Here is a 22,872-nt window from a genome sequence, read left to right on the forward strand (position 1 = left end):
GGTTACATAGAAACACACGGCGTAGTTTCCGAATATACTTATTTGTTTTTCTTAATTTCTTTAATGAATTATGAATTGGCAGACTTTTTTCTCTTAAACTTTTTAGAGAAAAATATAAATAAATTGTCATGGCAATCCATAAATAAATCAATCACATTGTTATCTAAGTCATCCTACTTGAAAGAAAGCCAGATTTCGTTAGCACGATATTTAATTTGAATAAATATTTTCCTTTTAAACATGCATGTCTCCAAATAAAATTTAATTTTGAGTTTTATCTATCGGACAGTGACTATACATCACAAAATAATTACAACTTGTCCTTAAAATTATGGGGATGCCGGTTTCTATTTGTGAAAAGAATTTTGATGATTTTAATAAAATTATTAAATAAATAAATAAAAAATCTAAATTATTGCTAGAGAGTTTTTATAATATTGTTGATTAAGTTTTCATAATTTTGTCAAGTATCAAAACAATTTCTATTTTGACGGATAATTATAAAAAGTTATAATATAATAATGTAATTAATTAACAATCAGAGATTTTTTTTCAACTGAATAACACAAAATTTTTATTGACTTTCTAATAATATGAATTCAATAACACTATTTATGAAAATTGAACAAATCTTAAACTAATAACACCAAACTATTATAAACTGTTTAAAAATCATGATTGAATAACAAGATTTTCTACAAAACATTTTCAGTCACTAAAACTCTATTTAAATCCCAAACCAATAATACTTCCTAAGTGAATAACTGAACTCAAAATTTACCGAAAACATTTTTAAGAAAAAAGGTCAGAAATTCTCTTTGTGAAAAGTAAAGCGGGTGGACGACTCGAGACTGAACTCCTGACAAAGTGATTTTAGCGGTCGAACAAGCGTTGGACTTCCACAGTAGAACACACCTGAAACAATACAAATTAAAAAATTTTATCCCAAAGAAAGATTAACTGATTCTTTGAAATTTTTCTTTACCATTTGAACTACTAAAATTTAGATATCTTTATCATTCAAAGTACAAAAATTCCAAAAAAGTAAGAACCTAAATTACCAAGTCAAATATAGTTAACCTAATTTATTACCTAGCTAGCTAGTTTCAAAATTTTCTTAAGAAGTATGCAAGAAAAAAATGCTTGATATGCAACTAGTTGAATATTAAAAAAATCCCTAATTTTCATCGATGGTGTGAGAATTAGACTTAGATATTTTTTTTTGTCAAACAGACTTAGATATTTAACTCGTAAAAATACACTCAAAACATTTTGCTAGCAACATTACTAAAGAATGTTTTAAGGAAATTAGGATAAATATATTTACATACCTATGCGAGAAGTCTCGTGCTTGTTTGACAATTCAGAAAAAACCTTCCTCCAATTAGGTCTTGCGAAATGGGTTCGTATCTGAATCAGGTGGAATATTAGAAATATATGTATTTGTAAATAGGACGATGAAAAAATATAACTACTTCCAAATAAAATAATAAGTGGATAATAATGTACAAAAAAATGAACATACTCGGCTCTCGGAAACAATGTCAACACCATTTTTGGCATGTTGAAGTTTCTGGACCATAGCAATTAGAGCAGATCTCGCATCTCCTGCTTCGTACATACTTGTTAAGTAGTTATGCATCTCTATCACATTCTGTCAATACAAAAATCAAATGAAAAAAATAAATATAGATCAAGATTTATATGTCAAATTTGCATTTCATCATTAAACTTTCTCAAATTATTATGTTATTTCAGGATGTTTCAATTTAATACTTAGAATTGCTATGAAAAAAAAAACCAATTTAAGTTTTTTTCTTTGAACATTATAAGAATAATTTTTATTTTTATTAGACTATCAGAAAATATGATATAAAAATCTTATATAACATTTAAAACTGATATATGATAAAACTGATATAAGAACTTACGGTTTTGTCATACACTGCAATATCATCCATAACTCCTTTGAACCATTCGAAAGAAGCTTGTTCTCTTGTCACCCAATAAAAATATGCTCTTTGTGGAAACTTTCTACCTCCTCCACTTACACTACCTCCTCCATTTACACTACCTCCTCCATTTACACTCGATCCTCCATATACACTTGATCCTCCTAAGCTCTCACCTCCTACACTTCCTTCATACTTTTGCCCCTACATTTTCCAAATCTCAAATTAGACACTCCATAACTTTTTTTTTTTTTTTTTTTTCATATAGTCTTTGTTTCTTCATGACTCACTATGGTTATAGATTACTTACGGTTTTTGGAATACCAGGTTTGAGATTATTCAACATATCTTTTAGGATACTTATAAATGGGGTTGCCCCGATCCCTAGCCCAATCAACAAAAGGATATCAAACTTCTGATAGCTTTGTGCCGGAGCCCCATATGGTCCTTTGATAAATATTCTTGGAAATCTGGTTGGGAAGATGCCGATCATATGAGATCAAATTCGATCACCTTATAGGTTAAAATAACCATTGATTTGGTAGTAAGGATATTCACTTACAAGGCTTGGGATTCTTCAACATGAGGATTTGCACCTCTCGCTCTTGTTTCCATCCTAATAAGATCATTTGGACTAGGTTTCGATTTTTGATGAGGCTCACATGTCTACAAGAACAAAAAATTTACTATAAGAAAATCATATTTGGAGTTTAAGATGAGTATGGATGATTGAAAATAATTGAAAACAAAAAGACAAATTAATAAGAAAATTACCTCTGCAAATCTGTTCCTAAGTTCAGAAGTCCAATCTCCTAATGCTCTTATGTGAACGCTCAAATATTCATCTCCGGGTGCAGAAGTGATGGAGAATGGATGCCTAAACCACACACATACAAAAATGACAATGATAAAAATATAGTATATATTTTATGAATTAGTTAGATGCTTTTTTGAAAAAGAAATGTTATTACCATTCGAATTTGGAGATATCAGGGCACTTGACAAACATGTACATGCCACTTTTGTACTTGAACCCTTGAGGTTTGGTCATATAGAGTGCAAGAACATTGCCTGAATATACAATAGCCTGGGCAAAAAAAAATTACGAGGAAAGAAAACACAATCAAATTGTTATTATCACATTTGAAAATCATCATTATTTAACAATGTTGTAAGAAGGCAAGTATTGGAAAATATTAGGGCAAAAAGGGAAATATAAGAATCTTAATTATTACTTTGATAATGTGGACACGATGGTTGTGTTCTTGAACTCGTGAGAAAAGCCTCTCGCTCGCGTACAACACCATTGGTATGGCCACGTACATCCACGTCTACATTTTTCAATACCAACAAAATAATTGTAAAAAGACTAAAGATTAATTCATAATTACTTCGCTCTATCTCCTAACATATGTTCATTTTAGTATGTATATGTATACACTTACCGTCTTTTGGTACCAAGGTTTCTCGATGATAAGAATGTAACCATGGATGATAAGAAGAGCGTAGGCAATAACCAGCAAATGATGAGCATACCAAAACGAATTAAATCCAGCAAGACGGTTAAATGGTATAGGCAATTTCACTATGTTTCTTCTGAAGTAATGCATAGCAAGGGTGAATGAGATACCCATGAAGATGATCATTAGAACTCCTGTGACCGAAACCGGGGTCAGCATTAGGCCTAAATAGGTCGGTTGCTTGGCTCCCAAGAGATTCCCCGCATAGTCGGAGTAGAAATTGTAGGGGCAAGAACTTAGCCTAGGGTAGTTGCATAGCATGTGTAATGCCGTGTGAAGCAAGGAAATAACTGCTATCGCCACGGCTATCAACTTATGGAAGTTGATGTTATCGTCGAATGGGATCAAGTGGTTCAAGAAAGTCGATCTGAGGAACGTTAGGGTTCTTCTTAAAACAGGGACCAAAATCAAAGCCATGTTGAGTTTTAGTATTTCTGCCGTTCCTTTAGCGGCGCAAAGGCAGCGTCCAGTGATGTTGTAAAGAGGGCTTGTGGTGAACTCTTCGTATTTCCACATGAAGAGGACGACGTTTACTGCGAGCCACAATGTGACGACCCAAATCTTCTTCCAGTGCTCGTACATTAGCTCTGCGGTCACTACAACGTATTTACTAGTCGGTGTTCTGTAACGTTTTGGGATCATGGCTCGCGTTAGCTGTTGCGATTTCCTCACGACCTTATGTGAGTCGGCGTTTGATACAATTCCTGTTAGTAGCACCTCGAGTTGCCACATCTGGTTGATGTAAACTAAAAAAATGTCAGAGTGGGCGAGGCATGGAACACAAATGTATTTTTAACAAAACAAAATGCAACATATAAAATATGAAAAAAACTTCGAGTTAATTGATCATACCCTATCTTCAAAACAATGAACCATTAATTACACTAACCAGTTGATTTTTTTTTTTTAGACCTACAAGTTTATAAATTATGAATGGTCACTCTAATATTTCGTTGATAATTATGGAAATGTAATCAAGATGAAACCTCAATGTAACCCTGCTCATTGGGGTCGAGCTCTTCCATGATCAAAGAAGCATAAGACGCAGCATTCTTCTTCAGATTCACGAGCCTGTTCGCGGATGCACTTAAGACTATGACTTCTTTAACCTCCTCTTCTGTTAACTTCCCGTCTCCGTCCTTATCACACCTAAACCAAAATTGTTAATCTCTATTTTGATGGATCATATAAAACTAAAAACAAACAGGACAAAAAAATATGGTTACATGTCGAAGAAGATTTGGAGGCGACAGTCGAGATCCTTCTTGATCATGTCTTCCCAAAAAAGCTTGAGTTGTTCCTTGTCAATCCCATTTTCTGTTTTTATTTGTCTTCTCCTACCCAATGCTTCGTATACTTTTGCCGCAAACTCCAATGTATCTCCCATTCCTAATACACACATAATTATAATATGAAAACATCTTTTTGTTTCAGTTTGATCAAGAACAACCTTTTAAAGTTGACAAAAAAACATATGTATAACCGTAGTTTTTTAAATTAGGTTTACGTAAAAAAATGGATGAATTATAGTTTTACCAATGCAAACGCCGAATTTATCCTTGGGAAGCCTCCCGTCAACAGCAAATTGATTGAACCGGTTTTCGATTGATCTCCACGAATCTCGTTCTCTTCCCGTGACGGTCCGATCAAGGAACCGGAGACTTTGTAGTCCTCTAGCCGCGCTAGATGTAGTCCTCTCGACTCTTTGTGGCCCCGGTCTTTTTACTTGGGACACAGGGAGTGGAGGCCCCAGGTTTCCACTCTTCCTCGTGCTCGGGGACCCGAGATTACCGCTCTTTCTCCATTTGTTTACGCTCATGGACCTGATTATTGATCCCACGGCGAGATTCTTAGACACATTCTTCAAGATCCCACCACCAGCACCACTACTCTCAGGATTATTGCTATTGATTGTGCTTTCGGGTTGTTTCACAGAACTATCGCCTTTTGGATCTATCTCGACGCTCTCTAGCATCCATTTCGTTGAATCTTCGGTCCCAACCTTTTTGTTGTTTTTCATTATGGCTTTTAACTTTGTATCTTTTCCTCTTCGTCGATGATTTAGTTTTCGATGCGCATGAGGATATAATTCACTTTTGCTTTGTCTTCGTGTCGTTGTTCTGCCATTTATCAAACAATTGATAGTCAGAAATCTTTGTTTTTGGTTGAAAAAGAATCATGAGAGATCCTGATTTTCTCTCGTTCTCTTTTAGTTCTTGTGACTTCTTGCTCTTTCTTGCTCTTTCTTGCTCTTTCTTCTGCGAAGTTTTCGAGATCGATAATTCTATGAGAAGAGACTAAGAATAGGCTCCTCATTGTGTGTCGTTTGTAACAGGACGCATAGTCTATTTACTTGGGAAGAGAGACACATGAAGAGTTACTAAAAATAGAAAGTTCTAAGGAAAGTTAAACTTTGAGGTGATTTACACCTGATAAAGAAAAAGAAAAACCTTTATAACAAAGGAAGATCAAACGAAAAAATTAAAGTAGAAAATCATGTGGAACATTCCAGGTCACTTATATTTTGTACGTAGTGAGTTCTAACCTTTTGTGATAACTCCCATGGTTGTGTTGATTTGTTTTAAAGATAAAACTGAAAAGAAAAAAATCAGTTATTTTTTTCCGTTTGAATGATAAAACATAGAATTTAAGATGAAACAAATCAAATGCTTAAACATCATATATTAACATATTATGAAAATGAAGTATGAGTGTAACATTGCGAGAGATATGGAAGTCATGAGTCATGACAACAATTGCTATGACATATTGTATATCTCAGTATATGAGTGAAGCTAACCAAAAATTATTCAACAAATCTATCATTATATATATATATATATATATATTCTAAATTAGTTCCACGACAAAAAAAAAAAAAAAAAAAACGGAAGCAAATACAATCACACCATTATATATAACTTGGTAATTTTTCTATTGTTCTTAATTTTTATAAGATGAAAAGAAAACACTTTAAAAACAAAATACGAACTAAAAGATGAAACTCTTTATACCTTAATTTTTTTTGGGTGGTTAAACTGAGGATCTCTCGTTCGGTTGATCATATTTTTAGAAATGGAAAATATTTTATAAATTAGTACAACCACTGAGACCGACTAAAGCCACCTAACAGAAATAATCAAGAATGCTTCTTATAAGTCGATCGAAGAGAAGGCAAAAAAAGAAGCAAAGAACAAATTTCTTGTTGAAAGGAATCGATGGCTCTTGATACCATAAAGATGTTTATTCAAGTGATGATTTTTTATACAACAGAGAGGAATTTATACAGAGGAAGAGAGCTAGGGTATTACAAGAATAGTTAATGAGAATACTCAGTTTGTACATAATTAAACCCATAAAGTCAGCAATCAAGGATATTGTAATGGAATCAATCATGGACATGATTGTATCCTTAAACGTTTTTACGCAGACACTTTAACGTTTTTTTTTTTTTGGGAAATGGAAAATATTACAAAATTAAGTTTAATCAATGGAGGCCGATTAAACCTGCTTAGACAGACAAAGAGAATAAAAAAATATCTGAGAACAATTTAGTGTTTAATTTTTTGGGAATTTTTTGCATGTACTCGAAAGCTTAATTCAAAACAAAATATCACATGACTTGAAGCAATATTACAGATTAAAGGTAAGGTTAACTACAATCTAATATGCTTTGTAATGAACATTTTTAAGAGCAGTGTTTTAAAGTGTGACATATGAAGGGATATTCAAAAGTGAAGAGACACAAAATTTTCACTTTTGGGCCTGACCCGGTCCAAGGAAGACTATAAAGACAAGTCCAAATCCTTTTGGGCTTCTCTGACCTACAATGGAAATTTTAAACATTCAACGATCAAAATGTTATTTTGTTACAAAGTCCAAGTTAATTCAAATGTAATAAAAAGTAAAATAAACAACACACATCTTAAAAAAAGGAAAAAGCTCTCGAAATAAGTAACAACATTACAAAGATAAAATATAGAATACTCCGAATAAATACTGGAGTCAATATGGAAATGTTTTATTTCAATTTGTTTATAAAATATGGGAGTTTGTTTTACAATATTTTATCTGATATTTATATACTGTCCACCAATATCTGTATATAAATGAAATTTTATCAAATTTGGACATTATATAATTACCATTGAATTATTATTATTTTTATATTTTTTTGGCAAAGTGTCATCGAATATCCATAAATAAACTTTTTAATGAAAATTATAAGTAAATGTAAATGCTATTAATGGTTGCTTCAGTATGAGTTTTTTTTTTTTTTTGTCGGCTAAGTATTGTATTCATAAGTCCAGAGGGCAATTTACAGAAGGGATAAAGCCCAATAAAGATACAAGCGAATATAACGGCCCAAAGTAAAACCTAATTTAGCAGCCAACACGTGTAGAGACGTGTACTCCTCCAATCCACGCGTCGGATGTCAAAACGCACCGTCATCAACTCGCCGGACATCGCCGAACTCCGGTCAGCCACCACCAGCTACCTGTAAGGCGATGGATAAACTCTCCTCCCTTCCGCCGATCTCCTGTCCAAACGAAAAGCATCGAAATCTATCAGATTGAATTGTTGAAACTGCTTCAAAAATCTCTTGATATCACCGATTTCGGGGAAGCTTCATCACCGATTACACCCAAATTGATGTAATCTGAGTCCAACTTTGCTCGTGCATCTTGAGCAAACGGAAGTGATAAAGATTTTACTCCTCGAGTAAAGGGAGAAAACAGAGATCTTGGAAGAAAAACCGCGAAATCAATGGATGAGCAAAGATGACATGGAGATCGATCCCGCTAGATGCGAAAGAAAAGACCGGTGATAACCGGTAGACAAAATATCCGATTAGAAATCGGAATTTCTTTGTCTCGTACAAAGACGAGAAAATATACAAGATCCGGACTACATCGGAACCGGAAATACAAAAAAACGATTACCAGAAGCCTTCCTCTCGAAAGATTGTAGAAAGAGAAGAGAGCCAATATGAGTTTAAATATGGTTATAGTTTAATTTTTGTTTTTTTAGTTGACCAAAATAAATGTTTTTATAAAAAGGCAAAAGTAAGTTTGAAAACGACGTCGTAGTAGAGTGTGCCACGAGGACTCGTCTCTCTTCTCGTATCAACTCGCTCCGAGTCGACTCAAAACATAAACTCGGACCGTCTCTTCCACTCTCTTTCCCAAAAACTTTTTTTTTTCCTTGTTGTAATTTCACCGTCTTCTTCGTCCTACTATGCCCTAAGTCTCTGTGGCTTTACCCTTTTTCGTCTTTTCACATAACCTTCACTAATCTGACGGCTATGCTTCCTTCCACGTCACCTTCGTCTTCTTCATCAACCCTCTCTCTCTCCGTCACCGTCTTCTCCTCCTCCTTTAAGTTTATCGCGTTATTTATACGGTTCCTTCTCTAGGGTTTCCTCCAGATTCATCTCTCTTTTCCTTTTTTCTTCCTCCTCGAACAACTTCTTCTATTTTGCTGAAGCAGAGTCCTAAAAGCTTCAATTTTGTTCAATTTTGGTGACAATTAAGGTACTTCCGATCATAATTCATCGAAAATCTTTGATTTTGATTCAATTGGTACTGTAAAGTTTTTGTTTTTTCTTATTCGATTTTCTAAAGTTTTGATTTTTATTTTGTGTTCTGGGCTTTGCGTTTGTGTTTAGGGTTAAAGAATCATAGGACTGTTTCTGTTGAGTGGAATTGGGGGTTTTGTTATGTGGTGATGGCGATCGAGAAGAGTAACGTCAAGGTTTCGAGGTTTGATCTAGAGTACTCTCATGGTAGTGGTGATTCTATGTCAAGTTACGAAGAAAGACGTAAAAACTCAGTGGTGAATAATGTTGATTCGGAGGATGAAGATGATGATTTTGATGAAGATGATTCTGGAGCAGGTTCTGATGATTTTGATTTGCTTGAATTGGCGGAAACTGGTGCTGAGTTTTGTCAAGTTGGGAATGTTACTTGTAGTATTCCTTTTGAGTTGTATGATCTCCCTAGTCTTGAAGATATACTCTCTGTTGATGTTTGGAATGAGTGTCTCACTGAGAAAGAGAGGTTTAGTCTCTCGAGTTATCTACCTGATGTTGATCAGCTTACGTTTATGCGTACTTTGAAAGAGCTTTTCGAGGGTTGCAATTTCCACTTTGGTAGTCCTGTTAAGAAACTGTTTGATATGTTGAAGGGTGGGCAGTGTGAACCCAGGAATACGCTTTATCTTGAAGGACGTAGTTTGTTTCTACGAACCAAACATTATCATAGTTTGAGGAAGTATCATAATGACATGGTGGTGAATCTTTGTCAGACGAGGGATGCTTGGACAAGTTGTAAAGGGTATAGTATCGATGAGAAGCTCCGTGTCCTGAATATTGTGAAAAGCCAAAAGACTCTGATGCGTGAGAAAAAGGATGATTTTGAGGATGATTCATCAGAGAAGGACGAACCTTTTGATAAGCCTTGGGGAAGAAAGGGAAAGGATAGGAAGTCTACGCAAAAGAAATTGGCCCGTCATGCTGGTTATGGTGTTGATTCAGGTTTGGAATTTCCTAGGCGGCAGCTGGCGGCTGTAGAACAGGATTTATATGGTAAACCGAAGTCAAAACCGAAGTTTCCTTTTGCTAAAACGTCTGTTGGGCCATATGCTACAGGTTATAATGGGTATGGTATGAATTCTGCATACAACCCCTCTTCTCTCGTTAGGCAGAGGTATGGTTCAGAAGATAATATTGACGATGATGATCAGGATCCACTCTTTGGAATGGGTTCTCGACGAGACCGTGAGAAACCTGGATATTCAAGGCCTGGAAAGAAACACAAATCTTCAAGAGATGGAGAACCAATTTCTGAACATTTTATGGGTCCACCATATTCATCAAGGCAGTACCACAGCAATTACTCAAAATCGAGTAGATATGCTAATAATATTCAGCCTCACGCATTTGCCGACCAGATGAAGCCTGTAAAAGGTAGTCTAGCAGACCTTCGTGGTGACTTATATCGGCATGGGAAGAATCATGGAGATGGCTTTTCTGTTGATCCCAGATATATATCTGATGACTTGAATAGTAAAAGCAAAAAGTTGAAGTCTGAGAGGGACTCACCTGATACTAGTTTGAGATCTTATAGAGCTTCTATGCAACAAATGAACGAGAGGTTCTTAAATTCTGATTTTGGCGAGAACCATGTGCAGGAAAAGATTAGGGTGAATGTGGTACCCAATGCAAGGTCTGGTGTTGCGGCTTTCAGAGATAGCAGGATGTTCATGGGAAATGATGATACAGAGTCGGATTCATCCCATGGCTATGATGATGAGGAGGAGAGAAATCGCTTAATGCGGAACAAATCTTCTGTCTCAGTTGGTGGGATGAATAATTCTCATTTTCCAATACTCAAATCCAGACAAGATATTAAAAAGAGCAAATCCAGAAAGAAAGATATGCAGGAGAATGAATTGCTTGATGGACGGAGTGCGTACTTGAAATATTTAGGCGTATCTGGAGAACACATCTATGCGCCAGGGACAGAGAAGCACTCCTTCAAGTCAAAACAGAAGGGTAAGATGCGTGACAGGAGTCCCTTAGAGAACTTTTCCTCTCGAGATTTTGAAGATGGCCCGATCACAAGCTTGAGTGAGTTTCAGGACAGAAACAACAGGAAGGAGTTTTTCAGGTCAAACAGGAATAGCCAGACAAGAGAGCAAATGATTGATAGAACACTATTTCAGAGACCATCTGCAAAACCAAATTTGTCTGGGAGAAAAAGAGTCTTTGATGAAGATGACGAATCACATGAGATGAGAACATTGGTTAATGCCCGTGATAGACTTAGTAGGAAATATCAGGTTTCTGAGGATGATGGTAATAGTGGTGATGAAAATTTAGAGGCCAGGTTGTTTGTTTCTTGCAATGCTCTGTCGAAAAAGAGGAAGACTAGAGAGTCTTTGATGGACATGGAGAGGAGGGAGGATAATGGTGATCTGCAGCTATATCCCGACATTCAACTACCGGTTGGTGATGTAACTGTCTCGAAGAGAAAGGGAAAGAAGAAAATGGAGGTTGATGTTGGTTTTCTTGATCTGGAAACCTCTGACATACCGAAAGCAAGTGAAGCAGAGGTGGAAACCAAACCGCAGAAGAAGCCATTTGTGTTGATCACACCAACAGTTCACACTGGCTTCTCTTTCTCTATTGTACATCTTCTATCAGCAGTGCGTATGGCAATGACAAGTTTGCGTCCTGAAGATTCATTAGATGTTAGCAAATCTGTGGCAGTAGAGAATGCAGAACATGAAACTGGAGAAAATGGTGCCTCCGTGCCCGAGGAGGCAGAGGATAACAAGTCGCCACAGCAGGGAAATGGGAACTTGCCATCCCTTACTATCCAGGAAATTGTTAGCTGCGTGAAGTCAAACCCGGGAGATCCCTGTATCCTTGAGACACAAGAGCCGCTCCAGGATTTGATTAGAGGGGTTCTGAAAATCTTCTCTTCAAAAACCTCGCCTTTAGGGGCAAAGGGTTGGAAGCCACTTGTAACATTTGAGAGGTCCACGAAATGCTGGTCTTGGATTGGCCCTGTTCTCGGTCCTTCTGATCAGGAGACTGTCGAAGAGGTAACATCGCCTGAAGCCTGGAGTCTCCCGCACAAGATGCTTGTCAAGTTGGTTGATTCATTTGCAAATTGGCTGAAAACTGGCCAGGAAACTCTTCAGCAAATAGGAAGTCTTCCTGAACCACCGTTGTCACTCATGCAGTGTAACCTTGATGAGAAAGAAAGGTTTAAAGATCTGAGAGCACAAAAGAGCCTTAGTACGATTACCCAGAGTTCTGAAGAAGCAAGAGCCTATTTCCGCAAAGAGGAATTTCTGAGGTACTCAATTCCGGACAGAGCCTTTGTTTACACAGCTGCTGATGGTAAGAAGTCAATTGTTGCTCCTCTGAGAAGAGGCGGAGGAAAGCCAACCTCGAAAGCTCGTGACCATTTCATGTTGAAACGCGAGAGACCACCACATGTCACAATCCTGTGTCTAGTGAGAGATGCTGCCGCCAGATTGCCTGGTAGTATTGGGACAAGAGCTGATGTTTGTACCTTAATAAGAGACTCGCAGTATATCGTGGAGGATGTGTCTGATTCACAAGTGAATCAAGTCGTGAGTGGGGCCTTGGATCGTTTGCACTATGAGCGGGACCCTTGTGTCCAATTCGATTCAGAGAGGAAACTGTGGGTGTATCTACACAGAGACAGAGAACAAGAAGATTTCGAGGATGATGGTACTTCATCCACAAAGAAGTGGAAGAGACCAAAGAAGGAAGCTGCGGAGCAAACAGAGGAACAAGAAGCTGTCACTGTAGCTTTCCTTGGGAATGAAGAACAAACCGAAACTGAGATGGGTTCAGAACCAAAGACTGGTGAGCCCACTGGTTTGGACGGAGATCAAGGTGCAACAGACCAACTGTGTAATGAGACTGAACAAGCTGCAGAGGAGCAAGATGGTGAGAACACCGCTCAGGGTAATGAGCCAACGATATGGGAGCCTGATCCTGCTGTTGTTTCCAATCCGGTTGAGGATAACACGTTTATCTGCCAAGAGAACTCAGTGAATGATGATTTCGATGATGAAACATGATTGGTGATACCAGGTAGATCTCAAACACACTCTTTCATATTCAGATTTCATGATCAATAAGTTCATTAGTCCACTGAGTCTAAGTCCATTCCTGTTGTTTTCAGGTGAAAATGCCAAGAGGGTATTTGATTAACAGAAAGAGAAGCTTATGGTGATTTGTTGTATAATTGTTTGGTCTCTCAATAGATGTCAAAAAGAGTGAGATCACAGTCTCTCTCCCAAACAGAGGTTATTCCAATTGTTCTCATGCCATGCATGTTTTTTATTCTTAAAGAAAAAAAGAATAGAAGTTAGTTAGTGATCAGTCTTATTTTGATTAAACATCAATATTTGATATATTATAGGTATAGTAATAAAAAACGTTTCATAAGGTGACAATATTCACGACGAAATATTAGAATTCATTATGAATTTATGATGATTGACATTCGTCACAAATACAGTAAAACTGAATAACCTTCGTACTGTATCTTAAAGATCAATTTTCAGTTACTTCTTCTAGTAATAATTCAATTTCTTTTAACATCATCTTACAATTGATGTCCAAATTATCAATAGGTTAAACCTCTATATTTTCTCCCAAATAAAAGTATAAAATTTGACGTCTTAATAATATTTCAAAATTAAATATTTTAAGATTTTCATCCTTAACACAACTACTTAAAACATAAATTCTGTCGATGACAAAAAAAACACACATAAATTCTGTCTTTTTTTATAATGGTAAATAGCATCATCAAACTTATATTGTTTAGAACTTATGCAAAACCTTCTAGTAAAAGAATATAGTCCAATATGTATTGTATTTATCATAAGTTTAATCTATATAATAATGGAGAATTGTTAAAAACGTCTATTTTCTAATACTACTTATCAAAAATGGCCATCCTAAAACCTTATAAAAATATACCCCTAAAAACTTATTTATAACGTTTTACACAAGTATAATTGGCCGGATGTTTTTCTATTGTTTCTGTTGTTCTTGAAAAGTTTTTAAAAACTTTGATGGGCATCAATTAAAGGTAAATAAATAGAAAACAATTACTGAACAAAACTATTTTTGTAGAAAACCAAAAGTATCAAAAACTAAAAAACAAATGTTATTTTTTGCTCTTGATACACACCAAGAGTCAAGAGACTCCATGAAATATAGAGATGATAGTTACTAATACTAAACATATAATATTTTAAGATATAATTTTTGTTTAGAATTATTCATTTAACAAAACAAAATTATGGAATTTTCTTTAAAATACTCCCTCCTTGTTTTAATAGTTGATGTTTTAGAGAAAAACGTTTGTTCCAAATTATATAATGTTTCAGTTGTCAATACAATATTCATTAATTTTTATTGTTTTTGACTATTTATCTTCCGCAGAGTGTTATATCATTGGTTGAATTGTGTGTAGATAATTAATTATTGTTATTTTAGTTTGATTCAATAATATGTGTGAGAAATCTTAAAACATCAATTATTAAAAACGTAGGGAGTATAATTTTAAATTTTATCACTTTTCTAGAAATGTTTGTGGATTGTCTCATCTCTTTATTATAACTTTTGTTATGTTTTTTTTATAACTTACAAATGTTCTTCCCTTCATAGAAATATATTTCAAAGATCATGTACTTATAAACGTGTTAAAAATCTTTGGAAATTAATTACGACATAACGCAAAATTTTGGTAGAATGTTCATAATATTCTAACATTTGAATTCATTATCACAATAATTAAATACATAAACATAGTAAAAAAAATACAATACTATCTTGAGAATATGCAGTAGATGATTATGAAAATGAAAAGAATCAACAAACTAACTATGAGCTACAGTGTTTTGTCAGAGAGTAGATGAAATGACCATTTAACCTTTCCTTTCAATTTTTATGTTTCATCGTCATCAACACAACATCTTATTTCTCACCATCATCAACACAACATCCACCACCACCCTCAACAACACTACCAACAGTCAAGATTTAATCGTCCACCACCCTCACTCCAACCAAATCAATATTCCCTCTACCATCATCAATATAACCTCCACCACCATCCTCGACACCACAGCCACAAGTCAAATTTAATCTCACAACACAACCACCACTACCCCCACTCCAATCAAATCTAATCCCCCACCATCAACATCAACACAACTTCCACAACCATCCTCTTAACCATTGCCACAAGTCAGATTTAATCTCCCACCACCATTCTCGACACCATCGCCACCATGCTTTAATAACTAATAAAGAGATATTTATCAATATTTCATGGTATACAATAAAATCGCATAAATTCTTGCAATTATGTTCTATATATTTCATGCTATTCAACAAAATCACATGAAATCTTGTAATTATGTTTTATATAATTTCATGAGATTCAACAAAATTGCGTGAATTTTTATAATAATGTCCAGATTTCTCAATATACCATGTTATTCGATAAAATTGAGTGAAATTTTTCACAACAATGTTCATATTTGGCAATATATCATGCTATTCACCATAATCACATTCATTTTTGCAATAATGCCTCCTCAACCGCCGTACAACTTCTCTGCTGCCTATTGTTCTCTAATTCTGATAAAACGTAAAAAGGGTTATTTGGTCAATGTCCCTCTTCTAAAAAGTGGGTCCATGGTTAGTTTCTAATAGAAAAGAAGTCCAACGTTATTTTCTTAATTATTTTATAGTCAAAGGTTATTCATTAATATTACCCTACTATCTTTTGTGAAAAAGAGTTCTCTCACGAGATTCATAACTTAGAAAAATATGAACTAAGACACTTGAAAGAACAAATACAATAATCTTCAGTTTGGCTAAGAGCCTTTAGAATGAAAGGTGTTTTGCATCGAGAGTGACACTGGGAGCATAGCTGTCGTGTAGTATCTTTGGTAGGAACCACTTCAAATGTGTATATTATAGTCTCGAATATGGATCCTGCGATGAAGCGTGAGAAATCCCCAAAAACACAGTCAATATGGAATGTGACCACACAATCATCGCATGTGTAGAACCACTTACTTGGATCCATTTCCGTCTCGCAAATATCACAACAATATTTACCACTTGCCTTTTCACCATAACATAGGGAGAGAGGATGTCTATCGTATTTGTGCTTAAGTGTCTTTGGCAAATTTGCACAACAAAAATCCAAACTAAAGTCACAAACATCACAACCAAGCATGTTATAAGACAGCTTATGACATGAATCACACTTGGTACTGGCTTCTTCTTTGTAATATAAGGGATGTACATGGCCATCATGGACGAACGGTTCGGAAACGGAACTGCAATGTACATCAAGCATTAAATCATCAGAGATGTACCTGAAACCAGTCGATTGTTTTCCACAAGCGTCACATGAGAACCAATCTATTTGGAGATCTTTTCCTCTAGCATGTAGGGTAAATGGTCTGTTGTATATTAAGTGGCGTCTCTTCATAGGCAGATGTGCACATTTTTCATGAAGGAAAAAAGTACATTGATCGCAACAATATATCGAACCAGAGTTGCGAGGAAAGATGCATGCTTCACATCGGCTACTTTCATCATAAATAATGTCTTCATTGGTAAGCCTTAGATTATGTTTCTCGTGGCTGAAATGATTTATCAGGTTATCACCAACCACCTTAAACGGAAGATCTTCAGCTTCTTCTGGTATCCCTTCAAGTTCTATCCCATCCCAAACGTTGTAACTTGTTGCACATTGCGAATGAACAACATATTTGGGGCAAATGAAGCCCCATGAAACTGATTCACTGGTCGACGACAAACTCCGCAATCCGAATACCCTGGGCCAATATGGTTAGTGAGAGTTATGCGATGAACATGCCGATTAATGATTATGACATGCGGTAAGCCAATACAACTTCGATGGACCATAACATCACATTGAAGACATAAATAAGAGACTTGGCCGTCTTCATGCATCCCACAAACATTACAAGTAAATGAGATTCGTCTCGATAAGAGGGTAAGATGATGCTCATGGGTATTGGAATGCTCAATAACAAGAGGTGGAGGGCTTCTCACACAGTTTAGGCACATGCTGAAGTCACATATTAAGCAGTAATACATCACAATTTCCGATCTCACTCCACACAAAACACATGCTTTTTCGGCATCATCAGGGAGGGATTTAGATATGGTGAGCTCAAGAGGGTGATTAGGGTGAAAAGGAAGGTTTACTTTTTTCTCATGATATATACACTCCAAATGAGCATACTGATCCCGAGAAGGTAGTGAATAATAATATTTACCAGCAACAACTGAGTGCCCACATACTCCACAACAATTGTATATTCCACTTATCTTTGGAAAGACAAATGGTAGGTCTTGAAAATCATGAGTAGGTGGCGGTGGTGGTTTCCGCGCACATGATGTGTCGACGTTGAAGTCACATATGGAACAATGATAAAAATACGGCACATCAGCTAAGTGATGAATGCCGCATATATCACATTCATATCTTGGAGGCCTCTCTGTAAGCCGGAGAGGATGTTCCGGGTGAGAAGGGTGGTTGATTTCAAGTGGTGACTCGGCGCATTCCTTGTGAAACAGAACACGATTGCAGTCAGAATCATTACATCGATAGCCTCCATAGTATTCACCTTGGTTTCGAAAACTGCAGCCTTCACACCGATCATGAAATCGAAAGGAAAGGGACAAAGGATGTATGTGAATAGGTAGTTTTATCGATAATATAGCCATGGCTCCTTAGGCGAAGCTTTTGATGTCTTGTTTTTGTGTTGTTTTTCTTGTCTTTTTTTTTGGTTTATGAATTGTTGTGATCTCTATCGAAGTGCGTATATGAAGTTCTTGAAAATATATTTTACAACCAGTTGTTGAAGTGGCTTCATCATCTACTCAGCACACCATACAACTAAAATTTCTTTAAGATATCAATAGTTAAATCTTATCGCGTGATGATTATTGCTAGTTGTTATTTTTAATGCCTAAATTATTATTGCTTATTAGTCACAAAGTGGCATTATGTGGTTTATATATATATAGTAATCAAATAGATACCATTCCATTCAATTAGCAACAAAAAGAGAACTACTTCACCTATTAAAATGGTAGTTGAATTATTGGTTTAACGATTTTCGGACAACAAAGTATTGATTGTTTAAGACCAACTAGGAATTATTTGAGTCATTATATATTAAGTTTGGTCAAAATATTAGGCCAGTCTTATAATAATATCATTAATTAAAGCGTTTGAGAATTTTAAAGTCAAGTCTCAACCCATTGATAGTAGCCGGAGACGAGACGAGGCCATTGAATATTCACACTTCATTTGAGTACAATAATTAATGTGAATGTGTCGGAGGTTTTGAGATGTAACAGTGCAAGTTCATTAAATTTTTTTTAAGATTTGACATGTAATTAATCATGTAATGTATTTGTGTTTAAAAGCATACTTAAGCTAATAGCTTCACTACTACCACAAAACAACTTATATCATCACTGAGTACAAGGAACAAAACTTTTCGAGGTTGTTGCTGATATGTCCTAAAACATTGCATTTACTAATGGCCAATCGTAGGAAACAGTAAGGAAAGAGCTGTGCTTACAATTTTCTTACGAAATTTGTTTGAAGAAAAGCAAAAATGGTTAAAACTTTCGTGAGACTTTTCCTACAAAACAAATTGGTAAAGAATTTCGTAGGAAACTGTGGTATAAGTGAAAAAAAAAATTTGATCGATTTCCTACCAACTATTTTAATAACAATATTTAATAATTAATGTGCTAACATAATTGTGAGACCTTAAATATTAATGTGATTCGTTTTAGCTTTACCAAAAAAACATATTTCATATGATAATGATACTCATATTTAAATTTGACACACCAAACACTAATCTCATAGGAGAATAACAATGACTATTCCGATCAAAATCTGTCTCCAAAGAGTGCGAGAATCCAAATAGCGTAAAACGTGTTCAAGATCTCTCGAGCCAGCCCTGCAACGAACTCAATCAAGGCACTCATTCTTCGACTCACTTTCTTTGATTTACTATGGTTAAAACTCCATCCCATATAGCGAGTCACATTTTACAAACTCACTGAGTCATCATCTTACTACTCCTTCTCCTATATCCTCCCAAAGCTCAAGCAATCTCTTTCTCTCGTCCTCACACACTTTCTCCTACTCTCCGGTCACCTTAAAAGTTAAAAGGAAGCCACAAGATCCTAAACCATAGTGACAATTTTAATACTAATAAACTAGGTTTTAACCCGCGGTTTACCGCGGGCAATCGGTTTATTTGGTTCTTATACTAAATATATGAATAAATTTGATATCTTAAACTTATAAATATAAATTTCTAATGATTAGTGAAGAATTGTAATATATGATTTGGATATTATTGATTATTGACTTCATGATTGAATATAGTGTTTTTAGGGATGGATTGTGATCATATTTTGATTTCAAAAACGATATAGATTTCTTATTTTTGTTGAACGGTTTAGATTGAAGGGAATTAATTTTATTGAACGGTTTAAATTGAATCGGATCATATAAAGTTTAGGAGATTGTTAAGACCAAATTACCCTTAATGATTTTGAATAGCAAAGAACAAAATCCAAAATTGAAATCAAAATTGAGGCCAAATTAGACAAAATTTCAATTTGTACTTCCCTTTTAATAATAAAGGGATTATTAATTTTAAGTACACACTTTGTTGGTAATTTATTTAAATTTTCTAGGCACAAATTTTTGTTAAACAAATAACTAAAAAATAATATTATGTTTATCATCATTGGTCTTACTTCTAAACCTCATATTATTATAGTTTTCTGATCAAAAATATATGTAGTTCTAGAAATATTTAAAGCTTTTTACCAATTCATTGTGTTCCTTAGTGGTTCGAATCGGTACATGTTGTCGGCTCTTCTTGAGGTAATATAAATTACCTTTCTTTTTAAAAATTTATATATTATACTGGTGAAAAATATGATATAACATATTTTCTTGTCACCCAAAATATTGATTTATTTAAATGTGTAGATTAGTGTTCACATTAGTTAATTGTTCGTATCTATCTTAATTCATAACTAGATTCTGACCCGCACATACGTGCGGGGTTTCATATTTTAAGAAATGTATTGGAATACATTTTTAATAAAAAATATTGGAATGTATAAATTATAATGTGTTTAATGTTATTTATGATACAATAGCTAATTTGTTTTATTAATTTATATTATTTATATTTCAATTGTATTTTGCATAGTAAATCGAATGTTAGTTTTGTTTCAGTTTGCGGAATAATATATAGATATTTGGAAAATCTGTGTATTTTTGTTAGTTTGATATATATACAAATTAATTGTTTTTGTTTAGACTTTGATCAACTAGATGATATATTGTGAAATTTACTTTGCGGTACACCGTTGGTCGATTTTTTTGTAACTAAAAATTCGAATTTTCAGTTATAGTTGTTTTGTAAATATTGTTTCTTTTGTTTAGTGTTTAAGATTGTATAATTGTGTTATAATTATTAATTCTAAGATTTCACTCGTAGATTATCGTCCCGTATGAATATCAACCCAAACTCGTTCTACCAGATAACTTCATTTATATTAAATATTCTTTTTGTTATTTTTAAATATTCTTATTGTATTATATTAAAAAAAATCGAGGGAATTACCTGTGGTAGATCTTGGATTAATATATTTAAACATAATTTGTGATTTGTAAATTTATGATATTGTAGTATATAAAACCGATATTTAGTGTATACCTTCAAATAATTGTAGAAAAGTATATTTTAAAAGTCAAAATTTGTATAAATTGATATTGCAACCTCATGAAATCGTAGTGATTTATTCGTAGGGTATCACATGCTAATTGTTTTTTATATATAAATTGATAAATTTGTTGATTTTAGTTAAAAATAAAAAATAAAATAAGTTATATTTGTTTTGTTTATTGTTTTAAATTGTATAACTATATTTTGATTGTTAATTCCATGATTTTATCTGTGGTATAGTATTGACCAACACCCGGCTAGTTTCTTGTAATCTAGTGTGACCCTAAAAGAAAAATCCATAGGAATACGCATAAATGGATAATAAAATTAGGAGATAAACATCATTAGAACATGAAGTAATTTACTTATGAATCTCTATCTATTTTTTAAAAGAATCAATATTCTAGATTGATTGTGAGGCAATGTGAATGTATGCATAACATTTACAAGAGATAGATTGTACACAAAATTAGATTTTAATTTGGATTCAATCTTAGCTTTACTGGGAAAAACTAATCAGAATTACATATTTTAAATTTAGTATGACAAAAATATTTTTTTTAAAAGCTAAAATTTACTATGATCTCAACGATTTTGGTATTCTTTTTAATTAAACTTATCCTTATGCATTATCGCAAATATGGTAGTCATTATTGTTCGAATACAATTACTGATCTGTTAAAAAAATCATATTATTGTTTGTTCCAAAGGTAAGTCATTCAAATTTCAAAGAAAAAAAAAAGAATATTGGTGTTAATCAATATTTTCTCATTTTGAATATTTGCATTAAAAAAATTTAAAACATTGGTATTTAAATTTTGTTTTACTGTTTTAAGAAAAGAAATAATAGAATCTAGAAGAATGAATATTCCAAAAGCTTGTAACTATTATAATACGTTTAAAAATATATTTTCTTTTATATAATTCAAATTTAGCTTAGTGATATATTATTTAAATAACAAAAAGTACCTGTTTTAAAAAAATACTTTCAAAGATTATATCATTTAAATTTTAATTAAAATGTTAAATATTTTAATCTATATTGAAACTATTTTTTAGATAATTACAAATTTAAAATCCAAAAATTCTCTTTTGAATATGGTAAAACATAAATTAAAATCATTTTCAATATGGTAATTAATTTATTGATTTAATTTGATTTTTTTTAAAAACAAAATCCAAGATATTTATTTAGTTGTAGTAGTTGTTAATTTACTAAATTATCCATGCAAAAATTCATTTAGTTAGTTTTAAACTACCTTTACAATGTTGTAGTTCACACAATACTTCCCAATAGTATAGATTTAGATAAAAATATATATTAAAAAATGATAGAGAGAATAATAAAAACAGTTGCCATAACTTAATATATTAGGAAATAATTTGACATGGGTTAGGGAGTAAAAGGAGAATACAAATTGATATATATTACTAACACTTAACAGGGAAAGAAATAGAACTATGCATTAATTGGAAGAAAAAAATTAACCGAGGTGCAAAAATAGGATTGAAATGTGGATCAAGGGGGTCAAATTCTATTTTCTTAAAACTACATTATGAACCAAATGCTAATCAAGCTTTGTAATGAAAATTGATAAAAGTTATGGGGGTCAAGTGATTGATGTTTAAGAAAATTAAACCTACTTTCAATACTTGCACGTGAAGCTCACGTGGGATTTACACTTATGGTTAGGTACAAACAGGGGCGGATCTATGTTGAGACTAGGTAGGGCACGCGCCCTATACTAATTGTTAAAGTAGTTTTAATTGATCACTTCTTATTGATATCTCTTGGCTCATTTGGCATAGAGTGCCCCAGGTTAATATTGTAAATTTTAATATGTGCCCCATACAAATTTTGTTTCTAGATCCGCCACTGGGTACAAAGATACAGTAGAAACTCTATAAATTAATACTCGATAAATTAATAAACACGATAAATTAATAAATTATGTCAGTCCCAAGTCGGGTCAATGTAAAAATTAACCAAAATCGATAAGATAATAAGATAA

At 33.8% G+C, this 22,872-nt stretch overlaps 4 protein-coding genes across 4 annotated transcripts; 1 reads left to right on the forward strand and 3 right to left on the reverse strand.

The window, feature by feature from the left end:
• Window positions 1-648: 648 nt before the first annotated feature.
• On the reverse strand, window positions 649-5,715 carry AT3G45810 (ferric reductase-like transmembrane component family protein). Its single transcript, NM_114450.3, has 13 exons — window positions 5,009-5,715; window positions 4,699-4,861; window positions 4,459-4,621; window positions 3,398-4,204; window positions 3,188-3,283; window positions 2,924-3,039; window positions 2,727-2,829; window positions 2,515-2,618; window positions 2,263-2,422; window positions 1,932-2,156; window positions 1,526-1,654; window positions 1,332-1,410; window positions 649-915 (listed from the first exon to the last, which is right to left on the reverse strand). Exons 1-13 carry the CDS (start codon window positions 5,490-5,492, stop codon window positions 806-808), a joined length of 2,739 nt encoding a protein of 912 aa, NP_190167.2. The 5' UTR covers window positions 5,493-5,715; the 3' UTR covers window positions 649-805.
• Window positions 5,716-7,952: 2,237 nt separating this feature from the next.
• AT3G45820 (uncharacterized protein) lies at window positions 7,953-8,906 on the reverse strand (the record flags this gene model as incomplete). Its single annotated transcript, NM_114451.1, has 4 exons — window positions 7,953-8,012; window positions 8,086-8,274; window positions 8,759-8,816; window positions 8,875-8,906. The coding sequence occupies 4 exons, from the start codon at window positions 8,904-8,906 to the stop codon at window positions 7,953-7,955; spliced, it is 339 nt and encodes a 112-aa protein (NP_190168.1).
• Window positions 8,575-13,503, forward strand: AT3G45830 (nuclear factor kappa-B-binding-like protein). The gene is made up of 3 exons (NM_001339221.1): window positions 8,575-9,006; window positions 9,141-13,109; window positions 13,201-13,503. The coding sequence occupies exon 2, from the start codon at window positions 9,200-9,202 to the stop codon at window positions 13,094-13,096; it is 3,897 nt and encodes a 1,298-aa protein (NP_001319691.1). The 5' UTR covers window positions 8,575-9,006; window positions 9,141-9,199; the 3' UTR covers window positions 13,097-13,109; window positions 13,201-13,503.
• Window positions 13,504-15,826: 2,323 nt separating this feature from the next.
• On the reverse strand, window positions 15,827-17,867 carry AT3G45840 (Cysteine/Histidine-rich C1 domain family protein). Its single transcript, NM_114453.3, has 3 exons — window positions 17,112-17,867; window positions 16,950-17,020; window positions 15,827-16,858 (listed from the first exon to the last, which is right to left on the reverse strand). The coding sequence occupies exons 1-3, from the start codon at window positions 17,808-17,810 to the stop codon at window positions 15,853-15,855; spliced, it is 1,776 nt and encodes a 591-aa protein (NP_190170.2). The 5' UTR covers window positions 17,811-17,867; the 3' UTR covers window positions 15,827-15,852.
• Between the last annotated feature and the right edge of the window lie 5,005 nt (window positions 17,868-22,872).

The sequence above is a fragment of the Arabidopsis thaliana genome, chromosome 3, assembly GCF_000001735.4.
Source record: "Arabidopsis thaliana chromosome 3, partial sequence".
Taxonomy (NCBI): domain Eukaryota; kingdom Viridiplantae; phylum Streptophyta; class Magnoliopsida; order Brassicales; family Brassicaceae; genus Arabidopsis; species Arabidopsis thaliana.